The 24,736-nt window shown below is 36.1% G+C and overlaps 1 protein-coding gene across 7 annotated transcripts; it reads left to right on the forward strand.

Moving 5' to 3' along the window:
* Positions 1-274: 274 nt before the first annotated feature.
* Positions 275-20,264, forward strand: LOC132606762 (uncharacterized). Of its 7 annotated transcripts, none has more exons than XM_060320393.1 (13): positions 754-1,008; positions 11,946-12,121; positions 12,323-12,504; positions 12,612-13,223; positions 13,323-13,424; positions 15,034-15,346; positions 15,438-15,637; positions 16,237-16,313; positions 16,622-16,723; positions 16,917-17,100; positions 17,193-17,254; positions 18,955-19,010; positions 19,950-20,264. In XM_060320393.1, exons 1-12 carry the CDS (start codon positions 998-1,000, stop codon positions 19,007-19,009), a joined length of 2,076 nt encoding a protein of 691 aa, XP_060176376.1. In that variant the 5' UTR covers positions 754-997; the 3' UTR covers position 19,010; positions 19,950-20,264. The 7 variants fall into 7 exon arrangements, with proteins under 7 accessions (XP_060176372.1, XP_060176373.1, XP_060176377.1 ...); XM_060320392.1 differs by lacking the exons at positions 754-1,008; positions 18,955-19,010 and adding exons at positions 1,089-1,507; positions 6,267-6,402; XM_060320389.1 differs by lacking the exons at positions 754-1,008; positions 18,955-19,010 and adding an exon at positions 275-506.
* Positions 20,265-24,736: the final 4,472 nt, after the last annotated feature.

Genomic DNA, 24,736 nt, shown 5'->3' on the forward strand with positions numbered 1-24,736 from the left:
ATTCTTAAAGGTCAGATTTCTACCTGCTTCTACAAAAAATTATATCAATTTATCATGGTTAAATCTAAGGTAAACTATTCTAGTGTAGACACAAAATGTTATTTTTTTACTTAGATTTTCAATTTGTGGTAGTGTTGCTAGTTAATAAACTTACATTCCAGAGGTTATAGAAAGAATAATATCACTCATTTTATTTAAAACCCGGCCACTAGGGCTATTTATTATTTATTGAAAGTAAAGTTTGTCAAGCAAAATAAAGAAACAACGACCAATTCTAGAAAGCAAAAGAAAATGCCTAAAATAAAAAACCCTAATTAGGAAAGTAAAAAGTGTGAGTTGGAGCTCGAAGATGGCCCTCAATCTTGTCGCTGTTGAGAATTGTAAACAAAATTGGGTTTGATGCAGTTTAAGATTGAGTCTGAATATGACTTCTCCCGTTGTTGTTCTTGCGAAATCAGCTGAAAGATCGAGAGGCCCGGTCTGCCAATTGAAGCAATGTCCGTCCGGTACTTTCGTCGATTTCTCTGATGTTTTTATTATTTTGCCTGTGCTTTCTTTTAAATCTAAGGTAATATGTTATTTTGTAGGCACAAAATGTAAATGAAAGTTTCTTAGATTGTCTATTTGTGGTAGCCGCTAGTTAATAAACTAACATTTCAGAAGTTACAGAAAGAAGAATATCATTTGTTTTTTTTTTAAACCTGACCTCTTGGGATATTTGTTTATTTATTAAAAGGAAAATCTGTATTAGCAAAATAAAGAAGCAACGACCTATTGTAGAAAGGAAAAGAAAATGCCTAAATTAAAAAACCCTAATTGGGAAAGTAAAAAGTATGAACTGGAGTTCGAAGACGGCCCTCAATCATGTCGCTGCTGAGAATTGTGAACAAAATTGAGCTTAAAGCACCATAAGATCGAGTTTGAATGTGAGTTCTCCCATTGTCGTTCCTGAGAAATCAGCTGAAAGATCGCAAGGCCCGGTTTGCAAATTGAAGTGATGCCCGTCCGGTACTTTTGTCAATTTTACTGATGTTTTTGTTATTTCACCTGTTCTTTCTTTCAAATTTGTATCATAACTCTTGTGGCAGTTAAAATGTTGAGATTGTAGTTGTTGCTGTGCATTTGCTGTTGTTTCTAGTAATATTTGTCAAATTTGTTTTTTCCCATCTTGACTGCATTGTGTATATTGGTGAATCTTTTTTTTTTTTTTAATTTGAAACCACTAAGTTAAACTTAGTGGAGGATACTTTATCAATAATAATAAACAAAAGCAAAAAGGCAAAAACAAATACAAATAGACACAGGTCCTACATATTCTCAACCCTAGACCTCAAATAGGAAAGTAAGCTCCGGTGACGGCGACATCGCTGCGCACCGTGACTTCACCTTAGATACAGGTCTGGATCTCCGATATGAAATCCCTTATTATCGCACCATAATCTCTCACCAGTGCAGTGTATCCATGGCCAAGGAGTAAAACTCAAAAATCCAGATCGTTCTCTTTCAGGTAAAAATTTTGTGCCGGAAGCTTTATTTCATCTAATTGAGTTTATAGTTGAAGAAATATGCTAGGAAATCACTGTTAAAGTTGTCGCTGCGGGTTGCCCTCCATGACTTGCTCATGTACACTGCATTATTGTAGCAGTGAAATCACAACAGTTCGCTGCGCCCTGCAGAGCTTCGAACCCGTGACCTCAGGCCTTTTGTTCTCCCAAAGGAGACGACTCTCACCAATTGAGCTGCAGCTCAACTGGTAAGAGGCGCTTCCTTCGGGAGGACAAAGGGCCTGAGGTCACGGGTTCGAAGCTCTGCAGGGCGCAGCGAACTGGTGTGATTTCACTGCCACAATAATGCAGTGTACATGAGCAAGTCATGGAGGGCAACCCGCAGCATGCATGGGTTACACCTGCAGATCCTCAAACACAAGTCGCCTTTTTTGTGAGGACCCACAGCTGGGCCTTGGCCATACTGTGAACCCTTGTGCCAGCCCCTTACAACTGGACACCATGACTTGTCATGACATACTCAGGTATTGTAGCAGTGAAATCACAACAGTTCGCTGCGCCCTGCAGAGCTTCGAACCCGTGACCTCAGGCCCTTTGTCCTCCCGAAGGAAGCGCCTCTTACCAGTTGAGCTACAGCTCAATTGGTGAGAGTCGTCTCCTTTGGGAGAACAAAAGGCCTGAGGTCACGGGTTCGAAGCTCTGCAGGGCGCAGCGAACTGTTGTGATTTCACTGCTACAATACCTGAGTATGTCATGACAAGTCATGGTGTCCAGTTGTAAGGGGCTGGCACAAGGGTTCACAGTATGGCCAAGGCCCAGCTGTGGGTCCTCACAGTCATTCTCAACACATTATATTAACCCCTCCATTAAAGCCCTTGCCTCAGCCACCATATTAGCATTATGTCCCAACTAGTAACACTCAGCATAAACTAGATCCCCATGACAATTTCGCACACAAAATCATAAGAACTAGATCTAGGATTGCCTCCAGAAGCCCCATCAGAATTGAACTTGGACCAGCCATCAAAAGGGAGATTCCAATACATTATCTTAGTGAAAAGTATTGGTTTATACCCTTCTAGAAATGTAATCAAATCCCATACAAAGGGTATACATTTAAGCCAACGATATCTCACCTTTGATAAGTAATACAGATTACAGTTAACCTCATGTATTACTCTTTTAAAACTTACACTTCCTCCATGCTTAGTGGTGTTCCTTCTTTTCCACAATTGTCATGTAATCATTGCTGGAACAACCTGTAGGATAGGCTTAAATTTCTGCACAATCTATTTTCCACCAAGTCTTGATTACCATTTGGATCTGCACCAAGTTCATTTGAATGCCAACTGCATTTTTGAACACCTACCAAACACCATTAGCAAACTTTCCTGTTAAAAATAGATGCTGAATAGTTTCCTATTGAGGAATAGAGTAGCAATAACATCTTGACACTATAGGAATCTTCATCTTCCTTAGGATATCATCAGTAGATATTCTACCCTTCCAAAGTCTTTATAGCAAAAAAGAGATCTTAAATGGTACTCCTTTTATCCATAAATGGCTGAAATCAGAGTTTTCTTGATCCATGTATCTCTGAATGTTCCAAGCACGGTTAACAATGAATTTCCCTATAATTGTGGGCACCTACCTTGATCTATCCCAAATTCATTATGGTATGTCTATCTGGATCTCTGATTTAATGTGTTCAACAATGTCTGTTGGAAAAGATTGGCAGTATTTGTTCCATATAAAGTTTTCCCACAAAGTTGAAGAAGTTCTGAATCTCCACCACGGCTTAGCAAATAAAGCATTAGAAACATCAAAAAGTGATTTGAAACCCAAACCCCCTTCCATAGTAGGCAGACACACATCAATCCAAGCTGCCCGGTGCCTACTTATACCTTCTTCCTTATTACTCGAAAAAAATTGCAAAAATTTTATGAAGTTCATTAATCACACATTTTGGTGGTGCTGAGAGAAGATGAATCGGCATGCTTTGAAGCACAATTCTGATTAAAACAACCTTTCCTCCAAAAGATAATAACTTTCCTTTTCATGAACGCGATCACCTTTCACCTTCTTGATAAGGTCTGAGTAGTAGACCTTCTTCTTTCTAGAGTGAAAAATAGGACACCATAAAGATATGAAAGGAAATTGTCCTTTTGAAAAACCAGTAATCTCCTCTGCTCTCTGCATTAAATATGTACCCACCTTTGAATACATGTAAAAGGAGTTTTTATCCTTATTGATAAGCTACCCAAAAACCTGTTCATACTTTCTTAGAATTGCATGATGCACCTTAATGAATATGTATCAGTAGAAGTAAAAATAATATTAATCATTAGCATACGCAAGGTGGTTCATAGGATAAGACCACTTTGGCATATCCAACAAATCTGTTATCATCAAATAAAGAATTCAAGGCCCTTGAAAGTACCTCATCTGATAATAAGAATAAAGTTGGTGACAATGGGTCTCTTTGTTTCGCCGCTTCTGATGACTGGAAGAATCTTGTAGGTTGCCCATTTAATACCACAGAGTACTAATTATTAGCAATCAACCCCCTTATCAGATTAATAAAATGTTATGCAAATTCCATCTTCCTTAGAACATGTATTAGATATTTTCAAGACACTTTGTCATAAGCTTTGTCCATGTCCAATTTAATCACAACATTGGTTGGCTTCCCTCTTAATTTGATATCTGAAACAATCTCTTATGTGAGAAGTATGTTACCAAATATACTCTTACCTTTCAAAAATCCTGACTAATTAGAAGAAATCAAAGTAGCTTAGAAGAAATCAGAGTAGGAATAACGCTTTCCATTCTGTCATGAATAACTCTAGAAATCACCTTATTAATGAAGTGTGATGGATCTTAGATCAGAAAAGGTCTGTACTAGATTAGAACAGGATTGGTATGTGTGATAGATTTAGATAGTTCAGTCCCATCAAAGAAAGATAGTGCAATAGCATGAATATCATTACCAACTATCTCCCAGCAACGTTGATAAAAACTACCTGTAAAACCATCTAGTCGACTAGCAGTCTCTCCACCTAATGCAAATACTGCCCTTTTTGCCTCTTCTTTATCTGGATATGAGCATAAAGACATATTTTGCTCATGAGTCACCATCTTGGGAATGTGATTTAGTAGCTCAAATCCCACATTATCACCCAGTTGAGTGAACTGTTTTTTGTAGAAATTAACAGCTTCCTCTGATATATGATCTCTAGGTTCTATCCACACTCCATTATTGTCATGTATTCAATTCAATTGCAATTTTTTCCTCTTTCCGTTGACATGATTATGAAAAAAATGAAGTATTTTTTTCCCCTTCAGTGTACCAAGTAAAGCCTGCTTTCTATTTCCAATATTGTTCTTCAATACTCAAATATTTCTTCAATTCTGCTTGAGCTTTTTGAAGAAAAATTATATTGATGATACTTGGTTCTTCTTCAAACAACTTCTCTTTCACCGTAATCACCTCTCCCTCATAATAAATTGTTTAAAAATATCTCCATAAGTATCCCTGCTTCAGCTGATAAGGCCTTTTTGAGATTCTTCAGCTTCTGTTTAAAAGCCAAATATGGAGTTGCTACAAATTATGTATGCCAGCTCGGTCTCACCACCTCTTTAAATGACTCATGTTGAGTCCAAAAATTCAAAAATCTAAATGTTTTCACAAATTTGAGTGCCTCTTCCCCACATGACATCAATAGAGGTGCATGATCAGATCCTGTCCTTGCAAGATGTTCAACATCTATCTGTGGAAATAATTCTTGGAAATTATTGTTGACCTAGATTATGTCCAACCTTTTAAAAATATAGTCCTCAGCAGCCCCCCTATTCCACCAAGTATATGGACTTCCGTTGTAACCCATATCAAACAACTCACAAGAATTAACACAAAAAGCCAAGTCTTCACATTCATCCAAAGTAACATGTAATCCACCCAATTTCTCCTCCTCTGAAAGTATGACATTAAAATTACCCCCAACTAACAAAGGAGTATTGAGCAAACTAGCTAGTTGATACATATTGTCCAATAGTTATTGTCTCCCTCCCTCAACACATTTGGCATAGACAAAAATTGTAATGATCTCTTTATCTATGTCTTGGTGATGCATCTTCAAAGTGATCTGCTAATCAGAATCCATCATGATATCATATTGAACTGCAACATCTAAAAATACTCAAATCTTCCCATTTATGTTAGCCAAAGTTGTCTCTATCTCAAGTCTTCTTTTATATTTCTACAAATGCCTACAATTCTGAAATGGTTCCATGAGAGTAATTATGCCAAGCTTGTGTTGTCTTTGTAGATTAATGAGTCTCTGAAACGCCTGTTGAGTGTTAACAAACCTAATGTTCCATTTAAGTTCCTTAATCATAATTTAACCTTTGTTGAAGCAATCCTCCTTGTTGAGATCCTCTTGGTTTGATTGATTTCCTGTGTATTTTGTCTCTTCCACTTTTAGCTAGAGTCTTTGGAGAAATTCCAGCCTCTCTAGCCACCTTGTGAATATTATTTGCTCTATCCTCATTTTCTTTATCCTCCTCCACCTGTTTCCTCTGTTGCCTTCTGTATTTCTGTTAATGTTACTTTGTGAACAACAATATCTTGTAATACTTCATTTGGATGTGGAACTGTTTATTGAACTGCTAATTGATTTTCCTTTGTTGCTGCAGTTAATTGTTTTGCTGTCGAATCTTGAGTATCTTTAATTTATGTTGTTTATTTGTTGATTTTCCCAGCGCCACCTTTGTATCTCTCTGTGTCTGCTTCATGTGGCTTCCATCTAGCTTTCATTTGATAGGATGAGCACCAATTGGCACTAATACCACACATCAACCGATTACTAGTTGAAAGTATATGTTGCAGAATATAGAGGTGTTACCATCCCTTTGTTGTAGTAGATGCATTATATTTTCCTGAGTGATGTGTAGAGTATAAGCCTCTCTCTTGTGTGCTATCCCCGCAAAATGAACAAATCAGTTACTAAAAAGGGAAAAGGTGCAAATGCATCCCTCAACTTTGTAATTTAGAATAGATATACCCCTTGTTAAAAAGGTGATGATTAACCTTTTTCACTGACCAAAATTTTTTTAAAAATCATTTAGCTTGTTTTTAATTAAAAAAAAATATCACGTGGCTTTAAAAAATAAGTCTATATATCTATTTTCTAGTAGACTTATTTTCTTAAAGGCACATGGTAAACTTTTTCTGGTGGGTCGTGTCTGTTTCTTTTTTAAAAAAAAAGGGTAGTCTTATTTTTTTAAAACCACGAATATAATATTTTAAAGGGAAAAGGATCAAATATACCCCTCTACTTTAGTTTATTGGCTAACTTTACCTCCGTTAGCCAAAGTAATCAAATATACCTCCTCTGTTAGCCAAAGTGTTCACTTAAACTCTCAATTGGATTGAAATTCCAATTCAACCAAAATTACCCATTTAATTAAAAATATACATGCCTCATATTATAACCAGCCCCGACCCAAAAAATAATTTGACCCCACCCAAATATACCCCTCTACGCATTCTTTCTATTAGATAGAAACAACTATCAGCTCCCCACTTAAACGCCTCTTAACACCCATAAATCCCTCCATTAACATCACATGCAATATCACTCTTGTTCTGTTTAAATCAAGCCATTGGATCCTACTACAAAATTGACGCCAAAAGAATATAAAATGTTAATCCAGATACTCACAAATAAATCCTACACATGCACAATGTACAACTGGTAAACCGTAGCTTTAGATTTCATTAATCAATAAGAACTAACAGAAATTAAACGTATCACTGAAACAAATCTCACCAAATAAGATGTATTCTAATTAAATCCATTTACTAAAACCTAAATAGAAACTAAACCCAAACGCAATTCACAACAATTAAAAAAAAAAAAAGATTTAGATTAGAAAGAATGCATAGAGGGGTATATTTGGGTGGGGTCAAATTATTTTTTGGGTCGGGGCGGGTTATAGTATGAGGCATGAATATTTTTAATTAAATGGGTAATTTGGCTGAATTGGGTATTTCCATCTACTTAAGGGTATAAGTGAACACTCTGGCTAACGGTGGGGTATATTTAATCACTTTGGCTAACAGAGGGCAAAGTTAACCAATAAACTAAAGTAGAAGGGTATATTTGACCCTTTTTCTATTTTAAATGAACCAGACAACCCACTAAAAAAATAAATTGCCACGTGGCTTTAAAAAACTAAGTCTACTCAAAATAAATAGATAGACCTAGTTTTTTAAAAGCAACGTGAAATTTTTTAATTAAAAAATAAGCTAAATAATTTATTTTTTTAAATCGTCAGCGAAAAGGGCATATTTGCACCATTTATGTGACGGCAGGAAGCATAAGATTAACACCATCATAACTACGAATTTTAGCAATAAGACATACTCCATCCGTCTTAAATTATCTGACGGGAGAATATATGCATCACTTTTTAGCGAAGTGCATACCTGCTCTAAATCACAAAGTTGTGATATACCTTTGCCCTAGTAAAAATGATCTCTAAGCCCTTCTCCCAAAGGATTTGGGCATAGAGAATCCAGTAGATCTTTCCAGTGTCCCCATTCATTTGCACCTATCTCCTTATTAGATAGGGCAATTGCCATTTGTGATTGTTGATTAACCTCCTCCCCTCCTCTTTCATTTGCTGAACTGAGTTTTTCGGTTTTTTTTTTTTCGGAATAATCTTGATACAAAACATATACATTTTTACTTCAAATACTTTTTTAGTCCTAGTAAAATATAACTATACAATTAAGGTGTTTCTTAAGAAAATAACACAAAATGTGAGAAGAGTGATGACATTGTATTAAAATATTCAACTAAAGATAAGAAAATCGATTAAAATAAATATTGCTAATTAATTAGCCCTAAAGAAAATGACCATAATCTAAAAATACTAAGTCATGCTAAAATAAGTACAGCTAACAAGTATTAGTTACATGACAAAGAAAAAAAACTTAAGTTATGTATTTTTACTCTCTAAACCAAATATTCAAAACTAAAGAATAGATATTCAATATTATTGTCATTCTTAGTAGTAGATTGAATTTCTTTTGTTAGCATTAGTGTTGAGTTGATTTTCGTTTGGACTTCATTTGAGTTACTAACATGCATAGGATATAAAACTTATTGACATTTAAAATTCTAAGTTCAAGCTTGAATAATATGATAATACATAAAAAATTACGAAAAAGTTTAAGAAATATTTTAAAAATTGAATACATGTAATGTCGGGTTGGTTTAGTTCGGTTTGAGCTAAAACCAAACCAAACCAATTATGGTAGTTTCTTTTTTCAACACCAAACCAAGTCAAACCAAACCACTAGTCGGGTTTTTTTCTCGGTTTATCGCTTTGGTGCGATTTGTCGGTTTACTTTGTACACCCCTAATTACATTTACACCATCCCTCTTTAGGAAATTTCCACAATACCTGTTTGATCTTAACTTCGGGGGTATAGGCTGCCGACATTGCTACCAGATCATTCCATTTATAGGGTGCATACCTAAAGTTGTTTTTCTTAACTTCGAGAATTGCACAATGGTATGCATGATCTGGTAGATAAGCTTAACATGACATCTTTCCTCCATGTTTAGTTGCATTCCTCCTCTTCCATAATTCTCATAGAATGATTGTTGGAATAGCTCTAAAGATGTACCTTACATGAGGGTTCACAGCAGCTTCCCACCAAAGATTAATAACATGAATAATGTGCGATTCTTGTATGTTTAAACCCACTGGTCCACTGAATTGTTTCCATATAAATTGAGTTGCTGATGATTTTAGAAAAATATGTGGAAAGTTTTCAATCTCTGGGGGTTGGCAGCAATGAAATTTTGGGGAACTGAAAACCCATTTCTTCACCACATCATCTAGGGGGACTTTGAATTTCCAGAACCTCCATAGGAAGAATGATATTTTAATAGGGAGCCATTTTATGCACATGTTTTTGTATAGAGGACTAGTCTCCTTTCTTTGTCTCAGCAGAGCCAACTCTGAACTTGCGCGAAAACTTAAGTATATTTTGTTAAAATCTTTCCTGATATTGTGTCCTAATATTTTAGGAATTTAAATCAATTAAGTCTCTTTTGCAAACTACTTATTTTACTTGCGGGAAAACTCAATCTTTTTTCTTCATAAACGCTCTTCAGCATGTCCTCCCTCTCCAATGACCTAAAATCTTTTTCTCTTGAATTGGTTAGTTTAAATTTTTTTACCAGCATATAAAATATTATTTTGTTGAATTCATACCACTATTCTTGTTTTTATGACTTGCTTATCAAGAATTCATAATATTTTGTTACCACACATCATGATTGATTCAATGTAAGTGTAAAGAAACTTCATAAACATGTTTTGTTGAATTAGGTAGTAACAGTGCGGCGAAGTCGCCAAAGAATGTTTGTAAATACCAATATTATTACTCAATTAATCATCTATTGAGTAATGTACGTGCAACGCACATGTCGAAAATTATAACTTAGAGCAAATAAATTTTATAAAATCAATTTACTCTGGTCAATTCCATAGGTTGTTAAAAAAAAAAAAACTTAAGGAATTAAGCATTACTTGTTGAAAGACTAACTGAAACAAAAATTCTTTAGGAATACAAAATCGTATACGTGTCATCAAGACATCAACTATATGTGTCAAAGTACTTGGAAGGCCCATTCCGCGCCTCTTTCTCTTATTACAGTTTCTTCCATTGAAAGTGAAAATTAATTTCAATATTAAAATGTGAGTTAAAATTTGTGGAATATTTAAAAAGGTTTTCAAAATAAATAAAATATAACATGCGAAATTTAAAAAAAAAAAAAAGAAAAAAAAAAAGTACAGTGGGGTCAGAATGTTGCCTTGTTTCATCAACTAAATGTGTGTCAAGTAGTACTTGGGAAGTGCCATTTCGCGCCTCTTTCTTTTATTGTCACAGTTTCTTCTCCATTTAATTTAAAGTGAAAAAAAAACTCTCTCAATCTCAATTACAATTCTCACTTCTCACTTCTATGTATGTATAGATTTGTTTTTGATATTATCATACTTTTATGTTATAGCTACATTTGTTTATTCAGATAAAAATACACATAGATCATTTGAATTGGTAGCTAAAATACTTTATTGTCGAGCAAGTAAATTGTTCATTATTTGTTGCATTTTGAAGTATATATTTAGAAACTGAATGAGAGAAATACTGTATGTACGTGTAAATTCGTTTTATTTTTACTCGTCAATTTTTACTCCTTTAGCCGTGGATTTTGAAGTTGAAACTTGAAATTTGAAATTTTGAGTTTTTGAAGTTGTGATTTTTAAAACTTGAAGTTGTGTTTGGATGTGCATTTTACTTGGAAAAATTTGAAGTTTTGTTACTGGAAGCAAAATTTCTCCCAAAAACTGGACTTGAAAATATTTTGAAGATAAATTTTCAAAATCTATGGCCAAACGCTAGCTTAGTCTTTGTGCAAGTATTTCTGGTTCATTTTAGGGTTTAGCTTGTCTGATGTTAATACATATGTTGTCTCAAATGCATGTAGCTGTTGCTGTGAATTTGGACATTATTTGTTGAACTTTTGAAGTATAATACAGTACTACATTTTGAAACTGAATGAAAAGTACTGTAGATCAACACATTTTCATAGTTAAAAATGGTGTATGGAGTTAATTTTTTGTTATTAAGTTTTCTGGGTAGCTGAGTGTTGGTGAACCGGAAAACTCTAGAAGTTGGTCATAGAAGTTGACACTTGAAAATTTGAGTTTTTGAAATTGTGTTTGAACATGCATTTTACTTGGAAAATAATTGAAGTTTTGTGAGTGGAAGTGAATTTTCTCCATAAACTGGTCTGAGCCAGTCTTTGAAACTTGAAAGTATTTTACAGATAAATTTTCAAAATCTGATCAAATTTCTTGGCCAAACATATATTTGAAGATAAATTTTCAAAATTTGATCCAAAATTTTTTGGCCGAAAGCTAGCTTAAGAGTTCCTAATGTGAGTGGCTTAGAGTGCTGAATTGCTAATTTGCTTTCACCTGCACATATTGTCATCCTACTATTGTATGATGTTTTCATGGCTAAAGGTGTCAAATGAGCAGGTTGGGCCAATTTAGATGGGTTAAAATGGGCAAGTCAATGAACGGGTCATGATATAACATATTCTTCTTTATATTTTCCTTTTCTCTTCTTGGCATATTTGAAAAAATAGGAAGAGATGATTGTGCCTTGAGACATATAGTGCCATACTTGAGGTCTTAAGTAGACATTTAATTCTCCTTTGGATAAATAAATACACTGTTTGTACTTATTGTATTGGGTGTTTAATTCCTGTGCTTTGTCTAGCTTGATCACAGTAGCTCTGTTTTTCTTTTACAGTTTATCATGATTTAGTTTTGTACATATGAATTTTTCAGGATGGGACCAGGGAGAAGAACACATACCTTCAGACCTAGTAATTCAGCACCTTCATCACCATACCAGGGAAAAAATGCTCGAGTTTTTAGAAATTTGCCGAGAGATCAACTTGGCGGTGTTATATTTGGCTGCAGGAATACTACAATAAGAGAATGTCTCGAAACTCAACTATTTGGTCAGTTATTCTGCTCTAATATATTGCCCTTTTAAAATAAAAAAATTAGGATAATTAGGTGTTGAGGCATATATATGTTTGAGAACTTAGTTTTAAATGTCTTTTTACTATCATGATTCATGTGAGTCAGTTATTACTTTCTTTACATGTTTCCATTTGTCGCACTTTACTCAATTATATACATTTTAAAATCTTTGACAGGCTTACCTAGTCAACACATTTCATATGTGAAAAATGTAAATCCTGGTTTGCCACTGTTCTTGTTCAACTATAGCGATAGGAAGCTCCATGGAATCTTTGAGGCTGCAAGCTCTGGTCAAATGCAAATCGATCCATATGCTTGGACATCAGATAACCCTGGAAGAACAGGATATCCTGCACAGGTTTTATATCATTGTTTTCTTTTTGGCTTTATCTACTTGTGTTGATGCGTGTCGGGTTATATCCCAGTAAAGATTCTTCTACTGAAAATTTGTTGTTTGTTTTGAAGGTTCAGATACGTGTCCGTCTGTATTGTCAACCACTGTTAGAAGATCAGTTTAAACCAATAATTTTGGATAACTATTACAGTCTGCATCATTTCTTGTTTGAGCTAGATCATGCTCAATCTAGTAAATTGATCTCCAAACTCTCATCTCTTGCATTTGCTCCAAGTAGCATATCACATAATCCAGCATATCGGAGAAGTATAGTCCAACGTCTACCTGCAAATGACGAGGTTGCAGATAACGGATCTTTTGAGCCACAAGACTGGGAATATAAACCATCCAGTTCCATTGATGTGAACAGGAAGTTGGGTGCTGGAGACATTTCTCGTTGGTCAGATGATAGAGAACTGCAGCCTGAGGCACCACTTCATAGTCAAGCCGCATCAGATGCGAAGGATTTTATATACATGAAACTTAAAGAATTAGCTCTTGCACGTGCACGCTCAGGGTCCCCCACAAATGGGCATGCAGAAGAAAGCACCAATGCGGCGCTAAGTAATGATAATGATGTAAGCATTGGCCAAACAGCTTTTCTGGAACCACAGCCTCCTGAAGAAGAGAAGAATAAAGAAGGCTCTTGTGACTTGTCTGGCTATCCTTCTTTTATAACTCAGGTAAATCATCTTCTTGTAATATGTGCCGATTTTCGTCAATCATGACAGCCTTTCTGCTCTACATATTTTTATATGACTTCATTATCTCTGTTTTTGCAGCTGGTTATGAAAGAACTGAAAGATTTTAGGGAAGAGCAAACCCAAAAAATGAGTGGCCTGGAGCAAAAGCTGGGAAAAATTAGTAGCTTGGAGCAAGAGCTGGTAAACCTTATCTCTTTATAATCTTGGTCTTGTGGGGACATATCTACTCTATGCTAAAATCACTTCCTCGTCGGTCTATGGTAGAGAATTTCTCTATATTAGATATCTTGGAAGAATGGCAAAAAAAAAAAAAAAAATCTTCTTTGTTTTGTTTATGTTGTGGGGGCGGAGTGTGTTGGAATAAGAGCTGCAAGCAACAAAAATCTTTTATGCCAAAAGAATCCATATGTGATATAAGGGAATTTGTAACAAAATCAGGACTGTCAGAGCTTATTAGTAGTTAGTCATCCCAATATGATAAACAAATTCAGAAAGGAGCCTAACATTCTGTTTCTTCTTTCAAAGTAGATGAAATCATGATAATAAGCCATAGCAGTGGGTGACTTCAAGATTTAATATCATATACCATACAAATGCTACTATGATTTGTAAAAGAGGAAATAATAAGATTATTATCGTATCATTTCGGATAAGTAACTACCAATGGGAAAATGTTATTGAACATTAGTTTCAAGTACTGTACAAAGTAGGGGAATGTGTTATGTGGGAAACAGGGATGAAAATTAATTTGGCTAAATAAGATGCTATAAAAGTAGCCAGATATTTGGTAAATAATGGACGAACAACAGTACATGCTTGACTGTTTTAGATGGTATAGTGACAGAGCTTGAGTAGCCTAATTCAAGGGTCTGTTAGTGCAAAGAGGGATAGAAAGAAAATGCTACATGAGTACTACAGTCGGGAATGCATGTGTGGTTCATTGATTTTATTTTTTTGAAGGAGGGCGCTATAATTTTGACACAACAAACTAATGGAAATTGAATATTCATAGGAAAGACTATCCGCTTTATCTGGGGAGAGGCCTGATCCATGTGGAGGTGGCTTTTCTAAACATTCTCTTTTTGTTCAGGGAGGAGAGTATTATTATGAATTTACATCTTATATAGTAAAGAAAGCGTCTAGCTCATATAAAGATCCATGATTAAAAGACTCTTTTTGGTGTCGGGAAAATGGAATGTTCGCGAGGAATCTGTGCAATCTGTTAGAAGAGTGATTATTCAATATATTTTCGGAGACTCTTCAGGATGTTGATAGGTACAAGTTTGCTTTTGCAAGTATTGTTTCTTATTGTTCAGGGGAATATTACTTTAATTTATATCCTACTTGATAGAACTCTCTGCAGCCAATACAGACCATACATTTTTAAGACACTCTTATTGTTGTTTGGCCCCCAAAATGTCCCTTGGGAAGTTTTTTAAATCCAATTGCATAACCTTTTGGAATGGATATCATGGTTGTGGTTTAACTTTAGTTTGTGAACCAAAAGGGAAATAACTTAGGTTCTTGGTCCATAAGGCTTTGTCCAAATTGAAAAAGATGTATATATCAGAGATAGTTGATGATGGTATTCAGTGCTATTCTCAGAGACGAACTTAATAACTATCCAATTTGATGCTTCATATTGTGTCTTTTCTCTGTCTAAATGATTAAATGATTTTTGTGTTCTCCATGCGTACATGCATACATGCTGTGTCTGCATAGAAGTGAAAATCTGACTGCTGTAGTGTTTTTTCCCTTGGTTATTTTGTTGTCTTCACATGAAATTTAGGCTGATGCAAAAGAAGAAATTGAACTTCTAAAACGAAGATGTTTGATGTTGGAGTCCACGAGTTCTTCGCGTACACATGACAGTGAAGATGTGGTTGAGTCAGACGATATAGTGAATGATGAGTCAATCATCCTAGCTGGAGGATATGATGGTGATTCATGGTTATCAGCTTTGGACTTGTACTCGCCTTTAAATGATGTTTTAAAGTCACTTCAGCCAATGAATTCAGTTCGGTCATATTTTGCAATTGCAAATCTGAGTGGAGAACTTTATGTATTTGGTGGCGGATCTGGAAGCTTGTGGTACAACACAGGTAACGCCAATAGTCCCTCCCTTCACATACCCTCCTTCCCCAACCCCTTCTCTTAAGTTGCTGATACTGATGCCACTCTATTCTTGTGAAGTTGAATCATATAACCCGGCCAATAATAAGTGGACTGTGCATCCTTGTTTGAATGGGAAAAAGGGTAACTTATCTGGAGCTCTTTTGAAGGACAAGATCTTTGCAATTGGTGGCGGAACTGATATTGAATGCTTTTCAGAAGTTGAAATGTATGATCCTCAAGTAGGTCGATGGATTTCTACACAATCCATGTCGCAGAAGGTTAGTTCTATCCCTTGCTTACTTCGATGGTGATATTTTGAAGTCGAAAGGGACAGAGAGCATGTGAAAAAAAACAAGCTGAAATTGGTGCTCAGTTTTTCCACAGCAAAAGTAATTGCATTGAGACAGCTCTTTTCGGTTCAAATTCTTTGTTCTGACAAGAAGGGTCATGCGCATTACCCTTGGATATTGTTGTCATCCACTTATTATTTGTAGCAAGTCTTTAGTGGATTCGTTTATCGTCATATTTTCCGTGGAATTTCCTTTGTCTCTTCTTTGTTCAATCCTTTACTGGTAGTCAGGTAATATGAAGAAATAAACAAGTGAGGAGACCTTGAAGAGTTGAGGGAAAGAATTGATTAAAATTGCAAAATAAAATGATGTGTTGTTTGGCAATATTTTACTACAGCGGCCAAGTGAATTCATCTCATTTGTAGCTAACAAAGACAGTATTTGTCTCTTTTTGGTCTTTGCCTACAGTCCAGGCTCAATTTGCTTCTTTTTCTATGTTTCTTAAGTAGTACCCATTTGTATCTCCATTTTCTTGTTACAAGTGCTAATATAATCTCCTGTGACATGATTGTCTACCATGCATGCAGCGATTTGCTCTTGCAGCAGCAGAACTCGATGGTGCATTATATGCTGTTGGTGGATATGATGGAAGCAATTATTTGGCGTAAGTTATTGCTGAATTGCTGTTTTCTTTTTTCTTTATAATGTATGTACCAAAGGAGCTTGACATTTGGGCCTCATTTTCTCCAATTATTGAATTATAATTCTTATCTTTCCTAAGAAATGATAGTTGCTTGTAGATTTTCAAACTCTGGTCCTTTTTAGTGTTAAAGTTGTTCCGATAGAAATCTGCAACTGTTTCTTTTATTTCATTGAATTGAGGATTATCTTCATTTGTGAAAGCAGTTGAGCTGTTTTTAAGTTTTCTGTTGTGTTCTCCTGTAGCATCTTTCTTATTAGCTATTACCACAGGACTGCTGAAAGATTTGACCCCAGAGAACACGCTTGGGCAAAAATTGAGAGTATGAGCACAAAAAGAGGATCTCATGCTTTGGTTCCTTTGAGGGGAAAGTTGTATGTTTTTCTCTTCTTGCTTCTTTGGATTCTAAACCTTTGGTCCCATGTTATGTTCTCGAGGGTAGGAGATATGTATTGTCTGAAGAATCACTAGGTGTGGGTGGGAGGAGGGGGTGGGTATTGAGAATGGTCCGCGATCTGTCCCATTTTTCTTCTTTTTATTCACTTTTAGCTTATGGTTGCTCTGTAGATATGCACTTGGTGGCTATGATGGGTCTCAACATGTGCCGAGCATTGAGATTTATGATCCCCGTCTTGGAACATGGATAATCGGGGAACCAATGAACTACCCAAGGGGGTATTCAGCTGCTGCTGTTCTAAAGGAGTCCATTTATGTAATTGGAGGCGTTCAATCTGATGAAATGCTAGACATGGTACATAAGATTATTTATTTCATTGTTTTGTTATGCTTAGCTTCCATTACATATGTGATTCTGTTGATCAATACTCTTTTTTGTGATTGCAGATTGAACGTTATAAGGAGGGTGAAGGCTGGCAAACAACCAACTCGCGGGCTGTCGGGAAAAGGTGTTTTTCGTCTGCTATAGTTTTGGAGAAAGATTGAACTCTGCGTTCTTATGTACTCAAACAATATATCTCTTCTTGTGGGGCACCCCTTGTTCAACAAGGTCAATTGTCTGTTATTTTGCTCTAATGAATAGGGTTAATGCTTGAAAGCATCTTTAAACAATCCTCGATTTCTTTCCTCCATATGGAAACAAAAATTGGTCAAGCTTATAGCCAATATATGGTTTAGTTTGTCGTAATAACACTGTATCACAGACGGTTTTCTGCAGCTTTTTTTCTAAGACAAAACCTGTTGACAACACTTTATTGTTTTTGCATCATCATATTTGTTGCCTAGCATAAAACCAGGGTAAAGCATCGAGTTTTAGGAGGGTTCTGATAATCAATACTTCGACATTTCTATCTGCTTATAGTTACAGAACCTTAAAGAGTAATGATGCCCAAAATGTTTGAAAGAACTGGGAACCAGGGTTGCATTTTATGTAGATATGCATACAGCTTATACCCCTATATGGATAGTGGTTTGAGAAAATCAGAGTTTGGAGAGTTTGTGTAATATGGTTATCTTTTGGCTCAATACCTTTGTAATAGGTGTAACACCTCGTAGCTTCGGGTGAAGGTTTGACTCATAAGATGATAATATAATGGAACCAATATGAGGGCTATAGGAAGTGTCTTGAAAACCAATCAAGTCATAAGAAATGTCTTTGGGCAAAGCAAAGTCGGAAGCCACTCTACGGGGCATGTTTGCAAGTGAGTTTGCACTATGTCTCAATTAAAATGAGTATACGGAAAAATCTGTAAGGAATTTGGGAAAATTTCCTTCTTGAAAGTTGTAGATATTTGAAATATCTTTCCAACGGTATATTATGGGGGTCAAACAGACATATGTACAAAAAGTTATACCCGTTTTACTAAAACAGTGTTCTGCTTATTTTACGGTGGATTATACGGACCGTAAAAATTTATACGGGACGTAAAATCCAACCGTAAAATGAGCACAGAAAGCCCAAATCACTAGGATTGTTTTACGGTGACTTATACGGTCCGTAAAACTGATATGGGACGTAAAATAGATCGTAAAAATGCACCGACAGCAATTATAAGACTTCATTTAACGCTTTTCACTTCATTTCTTCACACCCCATTCACGAAAACTCATCCCAAATTCAGAGAGAACAAGTCCTAAACTTCAAGAACTTTCAAGGTAAGTTTTTATCATAATTCTAGGTTGAATCCAAGTCCCTAATCCCTTTCTAACTTGAGTAAACTCTTCTAATCCATAGAGTTAGGATTGGAATATTATTGTTGGATGTGGAAACCCTAGAACCCGAATTCAAGAGGATTGGACTTCAAAAAGGTAATGTTTCTACTCTCTAATCATTTATAGTTGTGAATTGATGAGTTCTTGGGAGAATAGTAAATGGGTTTGATAAAGAGAATTATATGAACTATGCTAGAGTTTTGGATTGTTGACTTGGGATTGTTGTATTCATGTGGGTGATGAAGAATGATGTTAATTACACCTAATTGAGATTGTAGAATCAGCTAGAAGTAATAGAGTGGGGATTGAGTGAAGAAAACATCATTAATGAAGGTTGTGGAGCTTCATGCCCACCAAATGTTTGATAAAATGCTTAGATGAACAAAGCATGGATATTATTGCTAATATAGAGTCCCTATGACCTGTATTGTTATAGATTAAAGTTGAAGGGATTGAAGGACATTGTGATACGCTCAAAAGCAGGAAGTTAAGGTATGTAGAACTTCCATCCATAGGTGGGAATCTCTATGTTCTTCCCCATGCTCCGTTACTTAAAATCCATGAAGTTCAAATCCTAGGGCATTAAACCCAACATATTGGTAGCCCGTATTTATGTATTTATGTACATGAATTTTGTATCTATATTCGTTATTGTATTCCTAATCTTCCATTACGGTTATTAGGAATCCTAGCTTAATCCATGAATCATGAATTCTTCCTCATGTGTTCTCATTATGTTTATATGAAACTTTATGATTTCATCCAGCAAGTTACAAGCATGTTTTCAAGTCAAGTATATATATATGATTACGAACTATTGTTATTACTCATGAACCAAAAACATGTTTTGCAAGACTATGACAAGTTATCTTATGAAACTATAAGCAAGTTATGATTCATGAAAACCATGTACAAGCAAGTTATGATTCATGAATACTATGTACAAGTAAGTTATGATTCATGATATACCATGGGCAGCAAGTGCCACTATTTTACATGTTCATGTTTTGGGAGTTGCATTATTTACCGAGGAGGGCTTCAGATAGCCTAAAACTACGTAGCCACCGTAAGATGAGGATCACTCCACCCATGTCCCGGACGATCTCTCATAATGACTGGATCCTTTCATATTTTATCAAATCTCATGTTCCCTGGCAAGGACTGAGTGTTCTGCTGGCGGGACGCAAGCACCAGACCATGGATCGGTTATAAGTTATTGCTCTCCCTACTTATCATGTTTTACTTATGATATATATATATATATATATATATATGTACTCATGCTCATGTTCATGTTCAGGTTTTCAGTTTCAGTTCTTATCATGTTATTCCATGTCCCATGTTATTTCTTTCAGTTGTTTTACATACCAGTACATTCAATGTGCTAATGTCCCCTTTTTATTGTCCGGGGGCCTGCATTTCACGATGCAGGTACGAACTTACAGGACGACGCCTCCGCTCATTAGGATCTGCACGTACCAGCTTATTGGTGAGCCCTATCTCATTCGGGGTTTAGTTAACTTTTGTTTATGATTTGTTATGCATCTAAGGTATGCTGGGGGACTTGTCCCAGTAAGTATATTTTCCAGTCAGAGTCATGATAGAGGTTTCATAGACTAGACAAGTCAGTTATGTCATGTCAGACATTCGGAGTCGTATAGCCATTTTGGCTCATTCATGTTATTTCCGCACTTATGTTTAAACAAGTAATTTTATTAAGTATTATGACTTACTACGTTTTATAAAGGCTCATCATGCATTCACGTTATGTATCATGATGATTCAGCAAGCCATATGGTTCGCTCGGTCACATGCAGTCAGGCACCGAGTGTCGTGTTACGTCCAGGCCATGGTTCGGGGCGTGACAATAGACATGAGCCTAATTGTAAATCTCTTGGTAGAGATTGTTTCTGAGAGTCAAAGTTTGTGATGTGGAGGAGAAAAATTGGCAATTTTGCTTTTTTTTTTTTTTTTACACAACTTGGAGGCCAGGTTTTTCCCCTATATAAGGAGGGCACTTCTCCTCCTTTGAAATACACCAATTTGAGAAGAACTTAGTGAGTTTGTGTTCTTCTATATAGAGAATTTGTAAGAGAGTTGTGTTGGGAAACACTTGTGTGAACCCTTCTTTGGAGTGATCTTATGAGGTTATTCTGTTGGGGATTTTGGGATATTAGAGTATTTAATTACTCTAATTTTGTACACTCTTTTGTTGTTTGTGTCACGCCCCGAACCTGGGCCTGGACGTAACACGGCACCGGTGCCTGACTGCATGTGACCGAGCGAACCAACTGGCTGGCTGAATCAACATGTGATACCAAAACATAACTAATTTATAAAATAAAACTAACACATGCTGATTAACTAAAAGTCTCACTGAAATATCATAATGCGGAAATACTTAGACAATCTGAAATATATCTGACAGTAGCCTACATAGCTAAACCAAAACGATTGATCAACTGCCAATAAGGCTAACATAATAAATATCTGACTGTCTGAACTGTGTCTATGAAGCCTCTAAGAGTACTGAACAATAGAGTTGTCTATTAACTGAAATAACTGGATAGCTGACAACGCCCCGGAGGAATTTGGGGCTCACCAGTAGCTGATACGTGCACTCCTAATTAACTGAGTCGTCAACCTGTGTATCGTTACCTGCATCGTGAGATGCAGGCCCCCAAGCAATAAAAAGGGACATCAGTACATTTGAATTGTACTGGTATGTAAAGCAACTGAAGCAATAAAATACTGAAACTGAAACTGAAACTGATAACTGTAACTGTAATAACAAGGAAGTAGAGATATGAATACTTCCTGCTCTGTATCTGAATCATCTGTATTATCTGTGTTTGTATATGTGGGGTCTCGTCCCAATAATAAATGCACGATATGGCCTCGGCCTAGTAGTGCGTCAGTCAATGGCCTCGGCCATGTATACGTATACACAAGACTGTGTTGTGCCCTCGGGCAAAATCACATATGTATAATTATGGTTAATTAATAAGGACTGAGACCATAACAACAATGAACAGTGCTGAACTGAAATAGACATGCTGGACTGAATTGAATACACTAACTGTTTCTGAGCATACTGAATTTCTAGACTGAGACTCATGTGGTAACAATACATAAGTCTATAAAGATTACGTGCTGAGTTCATGATATTCAAATTGATAACCATGAACGAATTCTGTAACTGCAACCCTAGAAGATAACAGTTCTACAACATACCATAAAACTGGGCTAAACTGTATTCTGAGTCAAATTACTGACAAGTATGAAGAATGAGGCGTAGGGAGAATCATGAACATTCCCTAACGTAGATAGTTAGCCTCACATACCTTAATTCCAGCCTTTGAGCGTAATACAATGTTCGTCAACCCTTTCAACTTTGATCTATATCAATACAAGTCAAAGGGATTCTATATTAGCAATAATATTCATGCTTTGGTCATCTAAGCATTTTATCAAACACTTAGTGGGCATGAAGCTCCACAGTCTCCATTAATGGTGATTTCTTCACCCAATTCTCATTCTATTACTTCTAGGTGATTCTACAATCTTAATTAGATGTAATTAACATCATTCTCCATCACCCATATGAATACAACAATCCCAAGTCAACAATCCAAAAACCCTAGCATAGTTCATATAATTCTCTTTATCAAACTCAATTACTATTCTCCCAAGAACTTATCAACACTTTAATCATTATGAAACATCATAAAACTTACCTTAGTTATTGTAGGAATAAGCCTTGAGTTGAAATACTTCACTTGAACAAAACCCTAGTTCCACCTTCCATGGAATTTCTTGACTTGAATGGATTTGATGTGTTTCTCACACTTAGTTTTGTGGATTGATGATGTGGATCTTTAGTTTCACTTGGATTCTTGCATATGAAGTGTTTGGATGGCTCTAGAGAACCCTTGAGTCGTATAGGAGAAATGGGAATGAAAAAAAATGAGTTTGGGTCTCTTATTAATATCTTAAAATCTGACCCATCGGGCAATTCTACGCCCATTTTTACGGACCGTCAAACTGTTTGACGGACCGTCAAAATGGTCCGTAAAACTACCCAGCAAAAATTGAGTTTCTGTGATCATTTTACGCTGGCTTGAGTCAATTTGACAGACCGTATAATTGTTTTACGGACCGTCAAAATGAACCGTAAAACTGTCCAGCAAAATATGATTCTCTGTGACCATTTGACGGACCGTATAATTTTTTTACGGACCGTCAAATGGTCCGTCAAAATTCTTCTGCTCGGACAGTCTGTCGTATAATGGGCATAACTCTTTGGACAGATGTCCGTTTCAGGCCCATAATATACCGTTGGAAAGATATTTCAAGGGGATAAAACTTTCATCAAGGAAATTTTCCCAAAATCCAAATTAATAGAGGGGTTATGGTCGTTGTAAGTAAGACCTTCCATAAACTCACTTGCAAACATGCCCCGTAGAGTGGCTTCCAACTTTTCTTTGCCCAAAGACATTTCTTATGACTTAATTGGTTTTCAAAACACTTCCTATAACCCTCATATTGGTTCCATTATATTATCATCTTATGAGTCAAACTTTCGTCCGAAGTTACGAGGTGTTACAGTTTGCACTCTCTTTTGTATCCGTTGGTGTTAGTAAATTTGCTCCTCTTTTGGTTGTGGATGTAGGTCAATTTGACCGAACCACGTTAAATCTTTGTATCCTATTATCTTTGTTACTGCCTTTAATTGACTGCTTTATCTAATTCCGCACTATCCCGGACTCCCAATCCTAACAAATTGGTATCAGAGCCTAGTTAATCCGGGTTTTGTTCTAGTAGTCATTATGACGATAACGAAGACTTATGTTGAGAAATTTGACCGAAGTGAAAACTTCGGTATATGGCAGTTGAAAATGGAAGCTATCCTTGTTCAGGATGGTTCAGATATGGCGCTGCAAGGAAAGGAGAACAAATCAGAAAAAATGACGGACGAAGAGTTTACTAACCTTGATAAAAGGGCGAGATCTAGTATTATACTAAATCTCACTGATGATGTATTGCGTGAAGTAGCTTCGGAAACCACTGCTAAAGGCATGTGGGAAAAGTTGAAAGGCCTGTACATGAAAAGGACGGTAGAGAATAGACTCTACTTGAAGCAGAAGCTTTACACGTTTCACATGGATGAAAGTACTTCCATACTCTCACATCTTGACGCTTTTGATTCCATTCTTATGGATTTGAGTAATATAGATATTAAGATTCAGGAAGAGGATCAAGTTGTTTTGTTAATATGTTCCCTACCCCAATCCTTTAAGCATTTTAGAGATACTGTACTTTATGGGAAAGAAATTATCTCTTATAGAAAAATCAATTCTATGCTGAAATCTAAAGATCAGATAGATAGAGATATTACTGGGGAAGGTAGTGGAAATCAGGCGGCTGGTTTATTTGTGAGGAGTAAATCTTATGCAAAGTCCAGTTACAACAATTTAGTGTGCCATTATTGTCATAAAAAGGGCCACATTAAGTTTGAGTGTCCTAAGTTGAAAAAAGAAAAAGAAAAGAAAAAAAATGAGCATGGGGATTCTGACATTGCTGAAGCAAGTGTTGCAGCTGATGAGATTGAAGGAGTTATATTCTTAGTAGCTGAAAATAATTTTAGTTCTAACGATGAGTGGATTTTAGATTCGGGTTGTTCGCATCATATGTGTCCCAACAAGGACTTGTTTTCTACATATGATTCTATTGAAGGTGGAGTTGTTTTGATAGGCAATAATGAAGCCTGCAAAATTGTTGGAAAAGGTACAATCTGAATTAAAATGCACGATGGTATGGTGAGAACTGTCACTAATATTAGATATGTTCCTGAGTTGAAGAAAAATCTCATCTCTTTGAGCACTCTAGAATCTCTTGGGTGCAAATACACAGGTGAAGGTGGAGTTCTTGAAGTCTCCCGAGATGCTCTTGTGGTTAAGAAGGCACGTAAGTCTGGGACGTTGTATACATTGTTGGGATCTGCTGTTACAGGTGTTTCTACTGTTTCGACATCAGACGGATCTCCGTCTGATTCTAACATCATGAATTATAAAATATGCCCCATGGGGCGTTTTGAAGAGGGCGGAGCAAATTTACTATGTCAGCCAAAATTCAACCAAGGTGGAGATTTGTAATATGGTTATCTTTTGGCTCATTATACCTTTGTAATAGGCATGAGCCTAATTAGAAATCTCTTG

Source organism: Lycium barbarum, chromosome 8, assembly GCF_019175385.1.
Source record: "Lycium barbarum isolate Lr01 chromosome 8, ASM1917538v2, whole genome shotgun sequence".
Taxonomy (NCBI): Eukaryota; Viridiplantae; Streptophyta; class Magnoliopsida; order Solanales; family Solanaceae; genus Lycium; species Lycium barbarum.

What these genes read in the sequence shown, in the direction of transcription:
- LOC132606762 (XM_060320389.1), top strand. An exon ending in ATCCTTCTTTTATAACTCAG is followed by an intron (nt 13,224 to 13,322) that starts GTAAATCATCTT and finishes CTGTTTTTGCAG; the next exon opens with CTGGTTATGAAAGAACTGAA. An exon ending in GATGGAAGCAATTATTTGGC is followed by an intron (nt 16,314 to 16,621) that starts GTAAGTTATTGC and finishes CTATTACCACAG; the next exon opens with GACTGCTGAAAGATTTGACC.